Below are 16080 nucleotides of genomic sequence, written 5' to 3' on the forward strand. Positions count from 1 at the left end.
GGCTTGTGAGAATGAAGTCTAGGGAGTGAGTTGAATCATGTTACAATTAAAATTTAGTTTCTCTATGCTAAAGGTATTATATTTTTATGAGGTTTATTAAAGATTAAGAAATAAAGAAAATACAAAACAAGAAAGCATGTACCTAGGAGGGCTGAAAGGCCCATTCCGTTTCATTTACACTACATCTTGAGGCATGTGCTTGGAAGTGGAAGCAGGGAGAGAGAGACCCAAAGTAGGTGGAAAGTCAGCCTAAATACAATTTCTGTTCTTGGCCCAGGTGGGAATTCAGGTGAGGTTACAAAGCATTCTAGGAAGTGGCCAAGGACTTCTGAGAATTGAAGTCCGGGGTTCAAATCTCCATTTTTACATTCCTCCATTTGATCGTTATTGGGGAAAGAATTTTCCCCAAAAAGGATCATGAAAACATAATCAACTTAAACATTACACCAATTTGAGGATAAGAGGAAAAAAGAACAAAACCAATAATTGCTGAACGCATTGACAAAAAGCCAGTTAGGGGGCAGTCCCCTTTGGCATGAAAGTATACATACAAATAAATGTTCAATCAACCACACCCAAAGTTCATTCTTGATCTTCTCGTGCAGCTTGTGGTCTGGAGGCATCTCCATGGTGTCTTCTCCAAACAGTTCAGTTTCTGGATTCAGAGAGGTAACATGTTTCTTAACCTAAAATTTTTCTTAAAAGGAATTTAAACTTTGCAATTTAAAATAATAATATTTTTTACATTTCCCCGTGAAGAGGGTGATTGAGAAACACAGGATCACTTACGGATGCATGGCTGAGTTATGAGGTATATGAATCAATTGGCAAGAGATATTAAAAAGACATCAGAAAAATCCAAATTAAAAAAAATTCTGTATGAAAATATAGACTATCAAAGTCTTATGTGTAAAAATTCCAAGTAAAGGAAAAGTAAATCTATAATAGGTCCTTGAATCAGGGCCCAATTAAAATGATCTAAGCAATGATGCATTTACCCAGTCACTAGCCAGGACTACAGAAAGTTTGCCACACTATGAAAGACAGAAAAGGGACCAGATTATAGGAGCCAAGTTTGGGATACTCATCTGTAAGTATTTTCAGAGTGAGTGTGGATATAAGGAAGGCCTATGTCTTAACATATGTTAAGCATCGCAACCTTGAGTCTTCACACTAGGTTCAAGTCCTTTGTGTTGGCTTAGAAGTGCATCAATCCGTCCTGGATTGGCTTATCTTTGGCACTGTGTAATGGCTCTTTTGTATATCTTGTCCTGGAATCGGACAGAATCATTAAGCAAAGTCCCATAAATTTTTTTAAACAATTAGTGGCATCATTTTTATTGTTTCAAGCTTTTGGGGCATGCATTAGCAAATGTATCTTAAACTTATATTACTGCAAAATCAAAAAAGTTAAAGAAAATCTTAATACTGGTGACATGTGCTTCAAATATAAAAAGGAGAGAAAAAATAGAAAACTGAAATAGTATATTGCACATGCAAGAAAAATATAATAAAAGAGTTTTAAAAATTCAAAAATGTAGCTTATAATCATTGACACACTGTGTCAGCTAAGAAAATATAGAATTCAAGGCTTTATCACCAAAAATGAGATTCATTTCCTCTTCATAACTAGCCATGATCCACCATGAATATAAGCAAATGAATTGAACAGTAGTACAAATATGTAGTTATCAATATCCCCAAAATTCTCAATAGCCCAGTTAATTACAATAGTAAACAAACACATATCATTTTTACACGAGTTGCTGTATGGCATTTTTAAAAGCCTATGAACTGATGGATATTTGTCACAATTTTTACAAACATAGCAAATTTTTCAACCTTGGTAAACATATTTTTAAACAAAGTAAAACTTATTTTGGGTTTTGAACATCATCAAGATATCATTCTTGTGGAAGGAGTGAGCTGAAGAGTTATAAATGAGAGATGATCCCTTTTTTTGTTTGGGAAGCTTTTAGGGGTACATGCCCTGGGATTAACTGCCCAGCTTCCATTCACATTTTTATAAATGCGGGAGGTGGGGGTTATAATTGTATTTCACTTCAGCTACTAAAATGGGCCTTACCTGTAGCATTCCAAGCATATTCACATCTATGAATCATAAATGATTGTATGGCTACTTATCTCCAAGCATAAGGTTATACCAATGAGATTTGTGAACGTAACCTTGACCTGGCCATGTGGCCCTTGCCTAGGACAAACCCATTAACATGATCGGAGTCAATTCCCCGGGAAAGCGTGGTTTGTAATCTACATGCCCAAAGGTGTTCCCTCTACCTTGCCACCCAATTTTAATTGTCCATGCTCTGTGATGTTATTGCTACGTGATTGGAAACACCTCCTTGTTTCCTCAACAATAAAAGCAAAGGCAAGTCTTTTGAACTTCCTCTTGGACTTCCTCTCCCCTTTCGTCGAGCTCCATTCGGCTCCTTAATCCTATCTCCCTCTTTCTCTCTCCTTTCTGAATCTCTTCCTCCATGAGGCTCCAGCCCCTGTCGGCTTACATTCTCCACCTTAATCTTCTCCTCTACCTCGTATTCCATTGATCCTCATATTTTCCTCCCAAGGGGAAAATCATAGGGGTTGCCTGCCCTATTCAAACACTGACTTGTCCGTGTCTGTCATTCTTCACCCTGGTTCCTCGATTCCTACTTCTCCTCTGGTCCCTACCACAAAGGTGAACCCCCTTTTCTGTGTGGCCCCTGCTGGTTCAGGGGAAACTCCACATTACCTTGTGGTAGGGGCAGGCAAAATGACCAGAGATTGTTAAGAAAAATTCTAAAAAACGTGTCTAAAGAACCCTTAAAATCAATATGAGATATTTAGCTCATTAAATTTTCCAAAGATTGTTACAGCAATTTTCTGATGGAGTCCATCTATCCTCTATGTAACAATTTGCAAAGTCAAAAATAGAAAAGCTGTTTTTATATGGGCCTACTCAATAATGTTTGTTCAGTATGGTTATAGGGGAAAAGCAACAGAATATAACAGTAGTTAAAACCCAGTACATTAAAATGATTCAGTGTAACAGAATAGTATTGAATGCAGTAATATATGAACTTAAAATCACAAAGTTAAACCTTAAACAAAACAATCAACAAAATGCAATAGAATACAGTGAATTTTTATAAGACATTGGAGTTGGAAATGCCTTAAAAATATAACCTCCAGTCACTTTAAAGTTCCTTGGTTTTTTTTTAATTATCCATTTAGATGCCTATTGTCAGAAGGCAGAAGATTGGTAAAGGTTAGGCAATGGGGGTTAAATGACCTGTCCAGGGCCACACTGCCAGGAAGTGTCTGAGGCCAGATTTCAACCAAAGACCTCCCATCTCTAGGCCTGGCTCTCAATTCAACAAGCCGCTGAGCTGCCTTCCCATAGTGAGGAATCTCAAATTTGGCTAAAGAGTTACAGGGAGCTGAATTTTTCCCCTGGCACACAGGTGAGATAAATAAAAGAATCAATATAGTCAAAAGATATCCTCTTAAAGTAGCCATGCTTATAAGTTCCTGTTTGGAAAAGTCTCTTCCTTCTTTTCTTTCTTATTCCCTCCCTGTGATCCCCTGCCTCTAGTCCACGTGGAGGCTAATCATAGCCTAAGGGAAAATTACCCCCGTTTTTTTACCAGCTGGTTTTTGATCCTGAAGAAATTGGGTCTGCTACCAGTAGCCTGGGTCCTGGGGCTATAAGTCAGAATTTCTGGGCCAGGTGGGATTGCAGGCAGCAGCTGGGCGGGCCAGGGCTGGGAGCCAGGAGCCAGGAGCGATTTTAATCAAACAGGTCCAGATCAAGAGGCTTTTCTGAAAATTCTTGGAGGAACTTGGCTTTAAAAAATCACTATCTAGGGGGGCAGCTGGGTAGCTCAGTGGATTGAGAGCTAGCCCTAAAGATGGGAGGTCCTAGGTTCAAATCTAGCCTCAGACACTTCCCAGCTGTGTGACCCTGGGCAAGTCACTTGACCCCCATTGCCTAGCCCTTACCACTCTTCTGCCTTGGAGCCAATACACAGTATTGACTCCAAGACGGAAGGTAAGGGTTTAAAAAAAAATCACTATCTAGTCTATCTATTTTTTTTAATTGAGAGTTATTTGTCCCTTTGTGGTCGCCAACTGTTACAATTAAAATGTAGTTTCTCTATGCTAAAGGTATTATATTTTTATGAGGTTTATTAAAGATTAAGAAATAAAGAAAATACAAAATAAGAAAGCATGTACCTAGGAGGGCTGAAAGGCCCATTCCAGTTCACTTATACTACATCTTGAGAGACACATGTGCTTGGAAGCAGAAGCAGGGAGTGAGAGACCCAAAGTAGGTGGAGAGTCAGCCTAAATACAATTTCTGTTCTCAGCCCAGGTGGGAATTCAGGTGAGGTTACAAAGCATTCTGGGAAGTGGCTAAGGACTTCTGGGAATTGAAGTCCGGGGTTCAAACCTCCATTTTTACAACCATGAGGGCCTTAGAATCTTCATGATAACAAAGGAGGAGAGAATGGGAGGTGTATGATATTGAAAAGATCAGAATTGTTGAAATGGGGAGAAGAGAGAGCTCATGATGGGCAACAATTTTCTTTGCAAAGCATGAGAAAATCTTCTGCCAAGAGGGAGAGACTTAAGATATTGGGGTACACAATACCAGTTGGGGTGAGAATAAGAGGAGATAGTGTAGGGGAGGCAGTGTTAGGGGGGCCTTAGTCCCTGACCTTCAATGTTGCCCCTCCTAGATGACCATGATGTCCTGTCTTTCTTGACCTTCAGCCTGAGCAAGCCAGCTCCAGAGGTAAAGTATGAATTGGGTTCCCACTTCGGTTGCTGTAGGGGTTGGGAAGAATGAAATTTCTTAAAACCCAAGTCAACCTGAGTAGTTAGACTTTTCTTCTGGCTTCTGGCCCCCAGCAAGCTTAACCTGAAGGATCTGATGGCCCATCGGAGAGAAATTAAAATGCATATCACCTGAGCTAGGGAATACAAATTTATGCTGAATAGAAAAACTAGGTTGATGGGAATGATTAATCTCTGGAGTCTAGTCTGAACTCAGGGAGATCTGTCACTAGGTATGAGTGTTCAAGTACTCAGTACTCCTCCAGCTCCAGGGAAAGGGCCTGAAGGTGAGCCCTCTTAGGCTCCTCTGAGCATATCCCCCTGTGGATTTCTTCCTATAGTTTCCTCTTTTCCCCTTGTCCTTTAGGCTTTGACTGGGGACCTCATGCCCAAGGTTGATGATATATTCCCTTCCTACCCTGCCCCAGCCCCAGGGTGACACCAGTCTGTTGTGTTTTTTTAATTTTTTTATTCTTTAAAAACCCTTTAGTCTTTGAATCAATACTGTATGTTGGTTCCAAGGCAGTTAAGGGCTAGGCAATGGGGGTTAAGTGACTTGCCCAGGGTCACACAGATGGGAAGTGTCTGAGACCACATTTGAACCCAAGTCTCTTGTCTCTAGGCCTGGCACTGTATCTAACGATGGTTCTGTTCTGCTTCTCCACCCTGCCCCTTCCCAGTTCTCTCCCCAGGCTCTCCCCTATATCATTCCTGAGTCTGAGCAACACCGGCTCAAGAACCAGCTACATGACTTGCAGAAGGAGCTGAAACGGCGGAAGGAAACTTCTCCAGAGTCAGACTCAGCCACCCCTTCCCCGGGTAGGATTGTCCGGACCCCATCCCCACCCCAGACCAGAATAGGGTAGCCAGAGAAAACATGCTAGTATGTGTGGTAGAAGGACTGCCGGGTTTGGAGTCAGAGGACCCAAGTTCAAATCCCAGCTCTGCCATTTACTATTTATGTGACTTTGAGCCAGTCACCTAATCTCTGTCAATCTCAGTTTCCTCCACTGTAAAATAAGGCAGTTGGACTAGCTAACTTCTGAGTTGCCTTCCAGCTCTAACCATGTGATCCTATCGCCTTGATGCCTCCATTTGTCCCAGTTTGGGATGGCCAAAGTCTCTTTTCTGTACCCTCCTCTACTTGCCCGTGTCCTGCTCCCATATCTGCTCCCAGTCTCATTAACTTGGGCTAGATGAAGCCCATCCACTTGACCATGACCCAGAGAAGGGAACCGAAGGCAGCAAGGAGTATTCCTGGGAGAGGCGGCCATGGTCCGCACTGGGAGGCTGGGGAATTTGACTTCTGGTGATTTGGGACTAGGAGCTAGCCGGTCCATCTCTGGAAGTCCCTCCCCAAGTCCTCAACTCCTGGGCTCTTTGCCCCCAGGGGAAGGGCTCTTTGACTTGGAGCTGACCCTCAGGAGACACAGCCAGGTCCTGGAGGAGCTCCAGGACCTCTCGGGGAAGATGGCTCAGACTATGGGCCAGTGGTGGAACCAAATGCAGATCTTGAGGAGTCTGGACAAAGAGAAACCGGAGACTGATGGCGCCCAGGCAAGAGGCTGGGTGAGTGACTCCCTCTAGCAGGAATCCCAACTTCCCTGGAGAGGAGAGACAGGAGGGTTCAAGAGGGTTCTTTAGCCAAGCTCAGAGAAGAAGCCACCTGGGGATGGAGACGGCCCACCACTCCCTTCCTTCCAGGGCAGGGTTGAGGGAATCATCTCAGACAAAGAGGCGAGAAGGGGAAAATAATCAAGAAGTCAGTATTATTGACAGCAAGGATCCAGGGAATGGAGAAATGCCTAATACTTCCAGTTGGAGCTCCTTCTACCATCTACAAAATGCTTCCCTCCCCTCTGGCCAATCTAGTGAGTTAGGGCACGTGCACACTGCTACCCTTATTTTACAGATGAGGAAACTGAGGCGGCAACATGAAGCAGTGAGGAGAGGGCAAAGCACTGCATAGGAGTCAGAAGGCTTAGGTCTGAATCCTTGCTCTGCCATCTGCTACCAGTGTGTTTGGGGGCAAATCACTACATCCCTCTGGGTTTGGGTTTCCTCATATGTCAGATGCTAGGTGGATAGAGCACCAGGCCTGGAGTCAGAAAGACCTGGGTTCAAATCCAGTCTCAGATACTACTGGATGTATGACTCTGAGCAAGTCACTTAACCCTGTTTGCCTCCGTTTCCTCCTCTGTCAAATGGGAACACACTGAAGAAGGAAATGGCAAACCAGTCCAGTATCTGTGCCAAGAAAACCCCAAATGGGAGCTTCCCCCAAATATAGACTCTAAACAATCACCCTAGTGCAATTATTGTCAATAATATGGAAATGCGTCTTGTTCAATGACACACGTAAAACCCAGTAGAATTGTGCATTGGCTACCGTAGGGGGTTGAGGAAGAGGAAAGAACAAGAATCTTGTAACCATGGAAAAATGTTCTAAATTAATTAATTCAATAAAATTAAATATTTTTTTAAAAGGAGCTTCCTCCAAGTCACACAGACCTCAGCCTGGAATCCAATTTTAGTTCAGTGATTCTCTATATCACGACAAGCAGGAAGAGGATAGGCTCGTCCTAACAGATGAGAAGAGCACAGGGCTAGAGGCCAGGAGTTAGGAAGACCTGAGTTCAAGTCCAGCCTCAGACACTTAACTAGGTGGGGGACCCTGGATGAACCTCTGTTTGCCTTAGCTGTAAAATGGGGATAATAATAGCACCCACTTCCCTGGGCTCTTGTGAGGGTCAAATGGGAAATAGGAATAGTGCTAGTGATTAAAAGCAGGAACAGAGAGATTCTTGCAGAGCCTCGAAAATGTATTTGTGAATGGATTTAACCAGGGCTGGGAGAGGCTGCCGGTATTTATGAGGGACTAAAAATGCCCATTCCTTGGGCTTAGGCTGCCAGGAATAGAAGTGGGGCTAATTCACACATGATTGGCGTATCACCTGAATAATGCCCAGACACCCAGAAATCCTGCCCCCCTTCATCTGCCGGCATTAACCCCCACAAATCCGGGGCAGTCCAGCCGCGTCCCCAAGCGAGCAGAGGGAAGGACGGCTCTGCTCAGGTGGGCCCAGCTGGGCTTGATCTTCAGGAGGAGAGCTGGGATGGGGAGTTTGGCTCAGCTCTGATGGCAAATGACTTTAAGCTTCATAATCCCTGAGCTAAAGCTGCTTATGCCAGGGGTGGAAGGAAGCGAGCAGGAGGGAGGAGGCCAGGTTTGGGCTGGGCGGGAGGGGAAGGGGCTAGAGAAGCCTGTGGGCCATTCTGGGGTGAGGGCCACCCCAGCTGGAGCGCCCATCTCCAGGCCCCCAGCCACGGAGGCTCAGAGAGGGGAAGTCCAGGTCACACAGGAGGGCAGGAGCCTTGGAATCGCTCACTGATGCCAAGCCCGATGGGTGCCTCTCCCTGGGGCAGGCCATTGGTCTGTCCGGGTGAAGACAAAGGAAGGCCCGGACAGTCATAGGTTCTCTAGTCACCCTGGGCAGTGAGCTTTCTAAACAAGGGACGCGTAAGCCTCCTACGGACCAAAGCAGAGGGAGGGCACAGAGAAAGGAGAAGGCACCGTCCCCATTCTCAAGGGACCCCTGGAAGGATAGGGAAGGATAGGGAAGCTTGGCCTCCTTACTCCCTCTATATAGGTCTCACTTGAGCCTCTCCACAATCCTACAAAATCCCATTTCACAGATGAGGAAACTGAGGAACTCAGAGATGAAATGGCTTACTCGCTCGTGGCCGCACACCTAGTAAGTGGCAGAGCTGAGACTCAAATCTGGGTCTCCTGACCTCAGATCTGGGGGCCTTTCCATCACATTCAACTCTAAATGGAAGGGAGCTATCAAGTGACTGGATCAAATTGATCCAGGACAAGATTAATCTAGGGAGACTTCCCAGAGGTGAGCTTTGAGCAGAGGTTTTGAAAGGAGGGACTCCAAGGGTTCAGTTGGCTATGACTGACCAGGATGTAGCCCCAGGGAGGTGGTCATCCCTCCCCCTCTCCCTCAGACCATTTCACCGACTGCCCCATCCTGGGACTCTTGCAGAATTCTGCTGCTGTGAGGGTCCTGCTTCATGGGCAACAGACTTTGCTTCAGAACATGGAGAAGATGAGGTAAGCTCAGCCCATTCCTGTGGGTCTGATCATCTACATAAAGAGGTGAGGCTGAGGGGCTCAGTGGATAGAAAGCCAGGCCTAGAGATGGGAGGTCTTGGGTTCAAATCTGGCCTCAGGCACATCCTAGCTCTGTGACCCTGAGAAAGTCACTTAACCCCAACTGCCAAACTCTTATTATTCTTCTGCCTGGGAATCAATACACAATATTGATTTTAAAGACAGAAGATAAGGGTTGAGAGAGAGAGAGAGTGAGGGAGAGAGGGCGAGAGAGAGAGGGAGAAAGAGAGAGAGAGAGACAGAGAGTGTGAAAGAGAAAGAGAGAGACACAGAGAGAGTGAGGGAGAGAGGGAGAGGGAGAGGGAGAAGGAGAGAGAGAGTATGAGAGAGTAAGAGTGAGAGACAGAGAGTGTGAAAGAGAGAGACAGAGAGTGTGAAAGAGAAAGAGAGAGAGACAGAGAGAGTGAGGGAGAGAGAGAAAGAGAGAGAGAGGGAGAGTAGGAGAGGGAGAAAGAGAGAGAGAGTGTGTGAAAGAGAAAGACAGAGACAGAGACAGAGAGACAGAGAGAGTGAGGGAGAGGGAGAGGGAGAAAGAGAGAGAGAGTATGAGAGAGTAAGAGTGAGAGACAGAGAGTGTGAAAGAGAAAGAGACAGAGACAGAGAGAGTGAGGGAGAGAGGGAGAGGGAGAGGGAGAAAGAGAGAGAGAGTATGAGAGAGTAAGAGTGAGAGACAGAGAGTGTGAAAGAGAGAGTGTGTGTGAAAGAGAAAGAGAGAGACAGACAGACAGACAGACAGACAGACAGACAGGAGGAGGAGGAGGAAGGAGGAAGAAGCTGGAAGCTGCTGACCACATAGCATGATGGGGGGGGGGGGTGCCTGACTAAAACACTCACTTCTGTCTGACATTCCACCAGGAGAGCTTCCTTCCTTTGAGTTAAGAGGGCTCCCCTTCCCCCCCACCTGGGAAGAGTCCTACATGAATGTTAGCAGTTATTAATACCCCAGTGTGGCAGAGCCTATCAGAGCCTTTCTGCTGATAAGGGCATGACTGACAGCAGGACACTCTGGGAATCCTGGTACAGACTGGAAAGAGAGGGGGAATTTTAGAACCTAGGGCACTGCCTGGGGAGGGAGAACAGGCTAGGTGGAGAGTGGGAAGAGGACAGAAGAGAAAAGCAGCATCATAAGAGGTTCCTGGGACCCCTTTATCTTTCTTCTGCCTCTCTCTGAGCATCCTGGGAAAAGTGAGAAGACTGGGGGCAGCTAGATAGCACAGTGGATAGAGAGAGTCAGAGCTAGAGTGGGGAGGACCTGCCTTCAAATCTGGTCTCAAGTACTTCCTAGCTATGTAACCCTGAGTAAATCACTTAACCCCCTTGTGCCTAGCCCTTGCCACTCATCTTTCAGAATTGACAATAAAGGGAGCAATCAGGTGGCTCAGTTGATTGATTGAGAGCCAGGCCCAGAGATGAAAGGTCCTGGGTTCAAATCTGGCCTCAGATACTTCCTAGCTGTGTGACTCTTGGGGAAGTTACTTAATCCCCATTGCTTAGCCTGAGGGCTGGAGCCCTGGAACCTATACACTATATTGATTCAAAGACAGAAGGTAAAGGGTTAAAAAAAAAGAGTAAGAGAATTGAAAGTGCTGTAGCCAGAGGGCTAGACCCTGGGAGTCATAACTTTGGCTGCTGAGACCCCAGGATCTGAGGAGAATTTCTTTCCAACTGAATTCTTGGCAGGATTATTTGGACATCTGGCTGAGGGGGAGGTCACTTGAACCATCATGGGGAGCAGTGCTCACAGATGCAGGAGGGAGTGGCACACAGCCTGGCAAGATTGGACAAAGGGCTGGAAAGATGCTTGTACACACTTATCCTTACTGCTAGGGCTGGCCATGTACAAAAGAGTTTGTAGCTACACATGTGGCATTACACAGGTGTCCCAAAAGCCTTAGAGTAAATGCAGGCTATTCAAGCTAATTGTTATCGGTTGAAGCTCACAGCTATTTAAGCTATTAAAACTTAAACTTTCACTAAAACTTTGAGGCACTCCTTACAAGGGCATAATTGGAAAGGGACCTTCTCCAGATTTCTCCTCCATCCACCTGGGACCTCATCAGAAACTCTTTACTATCAGAACCCTTCCTTTGGACCAAGCCATCATGCCTCTAGGACAGTGATGGCAAACCTTTTTTTTGGGGGGAGGGAGGGTGATATCCTCAGGCATGTGTGGAAAGGGTGGGGGGAGCAGCCTAGCCCCACATCCTCTTGGCTTTCTAGTAACAAACTCTGTGCTGGAGCAATGGTGGGAGTGCCCACAGAGAGGGCTCAGAGTGCCACCTCTGGCCCATGTGCCATAGGTTCACCACCATGGCTCTAAGAGATCCTAGTGAAGATAGAAATATAAGAAAGAATATTGGATGAACCCTTGGCAATACAGAACTGCTAGAAATATTGTTTACTTCCTCCATGTATATACCTAGATTTGGTTTGTGTAACACCTGAATTCAAACTCAAAACCATCACTGATGAAAATATGAGAAGAGAACAGGCAGGCTTATTCAGATAGCTTTCTATAGCTGATCACATATATGCAACCATGTAACTGGCAGCTATAGAGTACATGACATCCTACTTTGTCTATCAGTCTCCTTGAACAAGGTGATGCCTCCACCACCCAGTATATTAAAATGAAACAAGCTTTTATGACAGCTGGAATCAAGGAAAGAACTCTTCAATGATCCACCCCCCACCCAAAGCATCGGTATTAGGCTAGACAACAAGATGATGTGGTCACTGAAGGCATCTGACACTGTCCCAGAAGGCATCATCAATGACCAGGTCATCCAGTGCTCATCTATGCTGGTAAAAGTTGTATCCATTGTACTGAGCCCCAGAACGCTGGTCAGAGAACTCCACAGTAAAAAGGCAGAGAACTGTCTGGTATCCATTCACACTGAGAAAACAAAGTGGATGAAAAGCTCATAGTAACTAGAGTTGGACACACAGCTGGATGGGCAGCCAGTTAACTTGGATTAGTCCTGCTGCACATACACTCTGGAAAGGCTGGGCAGATAAACAAGGACTGTGGTCCAGAAATAAATGGGAAGAAGAGGATGGGTTGGATTGCACTTGGGAAACTACATAATGATGTCAATGCTTGCTGTCCCCAAAGTCCATCTTCTATTGATAGCATATGACTGGGAATAATCGAGCACTGAGAACTCAGAAGAACCAGGATTCTGAGTAACTCAAAGGGCAAAGTAGACCTAAAAGGGGGGTGAGCTGATAATACATCAAAAATAGGGCACAACCTATATGAAGGCTTCAGGTCAAGGGGGTAGATGCTCTATGAAGACTTGATGGAGGGGCAGCTAGCTGCCTCAGTAGGTAGAACATCAAGTCTGTAGACTAGAGGTCCTGGGTTCAAATTTGACCTTAGATACTTCCCAGCTGTGGGAAGCTATCCTAGCACTAGCAAAGTATTCAGATAGCAGTACTTCTGTTTTTCTGCATGTGTATTTATATATGCACATGTCAACACATATCAACACATGTATTGATGTATATGTATTATTATATGTGTATGATGTGATGTATGAGTGTACATGACACATGGATATGTGTGTTATATGTGGGTTTGTTGACACATGTGTATGTGTATTGTATGTATTGTATAAATATGGAGATATACATGTAGTGTGTGTGTGTGTGTCTACCCCAACAAAAAGCTCTCCTTGTATAGGGTGCATCCAATCTTCAAGGACAGCCTCTATACTTCTGCCACTAGGGGAGCAGCCATAGTACTTTGCAGCATTCCAAAGAGCCTTTCTCTTGGGCTTCTGGCATGGGTGGCACAAATATGGCGGCCCACTAGTAGACTGTGAGCTTGATGGTCCTCTTCATTGTGGAGGAGGGAACCAGAGCTCAGAAAAACTAAATGGATCTGCAGGGTTAGATTTGATTTTAGAGGTGGAAGAGACTTAGAGATCCTCTAGTTTGGAGTCTTCATTTTCTTTTCTTTATTTTTTTGGTTTAAACCCATCACCTTCTATCTTAGAATCAATATTGTGGTTCCAAGGCACAAGGATGATAAAGAGTCAGGCAAATGGGGTTAAGATACTTCCTCAGGAAGGGTCTAAGGCCAGTCCCATCTCCATTCCTGGCTAGCTCTCTAGTGTCTTCATTGTCTGGAGGAATTTACCCAGCCAGGGAAAGGACTTGCCCAAGGTGATGAGGCTATTCAGTTGCAGAAGAAAGTTTTAAATGGTCTGACTCTCAATCCCAGTCCCAAGCACCATCCTGCACCTGCTGGAGGACCAATGATCCTCTAGGCGCCTCTGATCTAAAACTGGTCAATCTGCTTAGGTAATTGTCTTTCTAGGAAAACTAGAGGGGAGTAGGAGATGATTGACAGCATCAGACAAGGAAGTTTCCATGGAAGTTGACAGGCTTAAGAAACTCCAGAGATGAGCAACTTGCCTGAGGAGGGCAGATTTGATAAAGAAGCACAAACAGAGGTCCTGGGAGGCTGGGGATGGGGAATATAAGGGCTCTCCTGGTGCCGAGGCAGGACTTTCAGTGACCCAGTTTCCCTGCCCCTCTGCCTCCTGCCAGTCCTTTCCTCTACTATGTGAGCCTCAGCTTTGCTAGTGGGAAAGGACCCGTCTCTCCCCTGCTCCCATTGTGTCAGGGAAGAGGGGGTGAGTGTCCTTTCCCTTTTGCTCTTTGTGCGGCAACAGCATGAAATGCAAGGAGAGTGTGTGCCAGGCAAAGATCCCCAGATGATGTTCGTGCCCAGTCATGTGTACTTCCTCCGCCCCATCTCCCCTCCCCAAGCCGCCTCTAGCCTTGGCCTCCTTCCAGGTAACCCTCCTGCTCCCAGCCTTTCCCCAGAAGCCTAGGGAGGCCCTACAGCTGGACTAGGCACTGGCTGCCAAGACCCCTGAGTGGGCAGGAGGGCACAGAACCTCAAGCAGCACTCTTCCATCCCATGGACGGGCGAGCGGGCACTCTCTCCTCCCCAGGGATCTAGGGAGAGAAGCCTGACAAGAGAATGCAGGGATTCCCTGACCCAGCCTCTGATGCCTGGAGGTCTCCAGGGGAGATGTCAGCCTGACTCTGTTACCCTCTGCCTCCTCCTAGCCTATGTGTGGCAGGCAAGGGGGAAGGGGGACAGCGTGTGTATGGGCAGTACGTGCCAGATGGCACAGGGGAAGCCTGGGGAAGGGGGAGGAGGAAAGAGGGGGAAGAAGAGTGAATAGTCGTCAGGTTTGGGGGAAGGGCATGCTGGCACAGGTGGGGGGTGGCATGGGGAGGCATGCCACCCAGGGCACTAGAGAAAGCCTTCCCAGAAATCCAAGCCCCCCTGGGGGCACTCGGAGAAGTCAGGATGTAGCACCTCTGCTGTAGGCTCTTCCCTTGGTACTATGACCCTGGGCGTCCTGGCCTCCAGGAATCACTCACGAGGTTTGTGGCAACCCTGCTATCAGTCCAGGGGAGGGCAGTCCAGGGAAGGAAAGCTGAGGCTCAGAGGAACTGGCATTTGACTGTTGAAAGGGAAGAGACAGAGAGAGAGCCCAGAGTTCACAGCTTTAAGCTTCATCTGCATTGCTGACATTTTCTCCAGTCCCTTTCTTGGGTCTAAACTATCAAGAAAACAGTAAACTCCGATCCCCTTGCTTTGTAGTCTGGTGATTTTCAAGGTGGAAATGCTCAAGCTGAAAAGGGCTCCCAGAAGGCGGTTTGAGCTGGCTCCAGCACATCCTGGGTGAAGGGCTCTGAAAGCAGGCATTGAACATTAGGGAGATCTGGTAGAAGGAACCCAGCCACACTCCCAAGTCTCCTCTTTGAGGCCAGCTGAGGATGGCCACAGGGTCTGCCTCCCTTCTTTGCTTGTTCCCACTGGGACATCAGGCTGCACATGATCCCACAGCGTTGTGTTTTCTTGGGGAGATTCTTCAAACATGTCACATTGGAGGACACAGCCCATATAATGCATCAGTGTAGTGAGGAGGAAGGTCCTGGGGAGGGAAGCTTCAAGAACCAGCCAAGCTGAGTTCAAAAGGGCTCAACACCAACGTGGCCAGAAGAGGATGAATTTTTTTTATCACTAATACTCTCAGATAATAAAAGAGTTCCACATTGTGTTGTCAAAGGGGAAACTGGAGGGGATGAAAGATTAGTTTTTGTAGGTCCAGGACAATAGAAAAGGCACAAGATTTGAGTCAGGAGACTTGGAAACAAATCTCTGCCCTCCTACTTATTGCTTTGTGACCTTGGATAAATCACTTCTCCCTGGGCCTCAGTTTCCTAATCTGTAAAATAAGAGGTTTGGATTGATGAACTCTAAGGCCCCTCCCAAGTCTACAATTATGATCCTATGACCCTAAATATAATAATGGAAACCATGGAGTCAGAGATTTGGCCTGTTCCACCATTGACCAAAGACAAGTAACTTGCTTTCCCTGGACGTCAGCTTCCTTCTCTGTGAAAGGAGGAAGTTGGGCTACAAGATGATCCCCTTCTGGCTCATCTGCAATTCCAGGGCTGGGGACCAGTAAGGCTGAGAACCTGAGATATAAAGATGAAGCCCCCTCCTCCCCTTCCCTGAAGCTCTCTCCACCCATGGGGCTCCCATTCTCTGCAGAGGCTCTGTTGGGAGGGTAGTGGCCGGGGAGACAAGGGGCTGGAGTAAGTAAGCAAAGACAGCCATGGGCTCTGCCTCCCTTCCTTTCTTGTCTCCACTGGGATACAGGGCTGCTGCTGCCCGCATGACCTCCAAGGCTGAGGCTTTCTACCTGCCTGTGGGCACAGAACATCACTTCCAAGAATTGCATCAGACCTTAACCCTGATGCAAAGAGATGTGGAAAGTTTGCTCCACCTGCCGGTGAGGCCAGGTAGGGGGTGGGGGGTGTTGGGGGGGGGGGCTGGGATGGAATTTCACTTCCCCTTCCCTAACTTCCTTGCTTAGAATTCCTTCACTCAAATTCTCCAAGAGGAAAGGTGGAGGGTTCGTTTATGCCTAGATCCAACCTCCTCTGGCCCCTTTCCTTTCTGGGACCATCTTTCTTCCTGCTTTTAGATGTACATGTGCATATATATTTATTCCTGTCTATCT

At 46.4% G+C, this 16080-nt stretch overlaps 1 protein-coding gene across 1 annotated transcript in view; it reads left to right on the forward strand.

Moving 5' to 3' along the window:
- The window catches only part of LMAN1L (lectin, mannose binding 1 like), a 42754-nt gene that overhangs the window by 22541 nt on the left and 4133 nt on the right, over window positions 1–16080 (forward strand). Inside the window, exons 7-11 of the mRNA XM_056815320.1 lie at window positions 4743–4798; window positions 5520–5658; window positions 6230–6408; window positions 8892–8959; window positions 15717–15849. Coding sequence (XP_056671298.1) covers window positions 4743–4798; window positions 5520–5658; window positions 6230–6408; window positions 8892–8959; window positions 15717–15849 — 575 coding nt within the window. The remainder of the gene's footprint in view (window positions 1–4742; window positions 4799–5519; window positions 5659–6229; window positions 6409–8891; window positions 8960–15716; window positions 15850–16080) is intronic.

Source organism: Monodelphis domestica, chromosome 1, assembly GCF_027887165.1.
Source record: "Monodelphis domestica isolate mMonDom1 chromosome 1, mMonDom1.pri, whole genome shotgun sequence".
NCBI classification, from domain to species: domain Eukaryota; kingdom Metazoa; phylum Chordata; class Mammalia; order Didelphimorphia; family Didelphidae; genus Monodelphis; species Monodelphis domestica.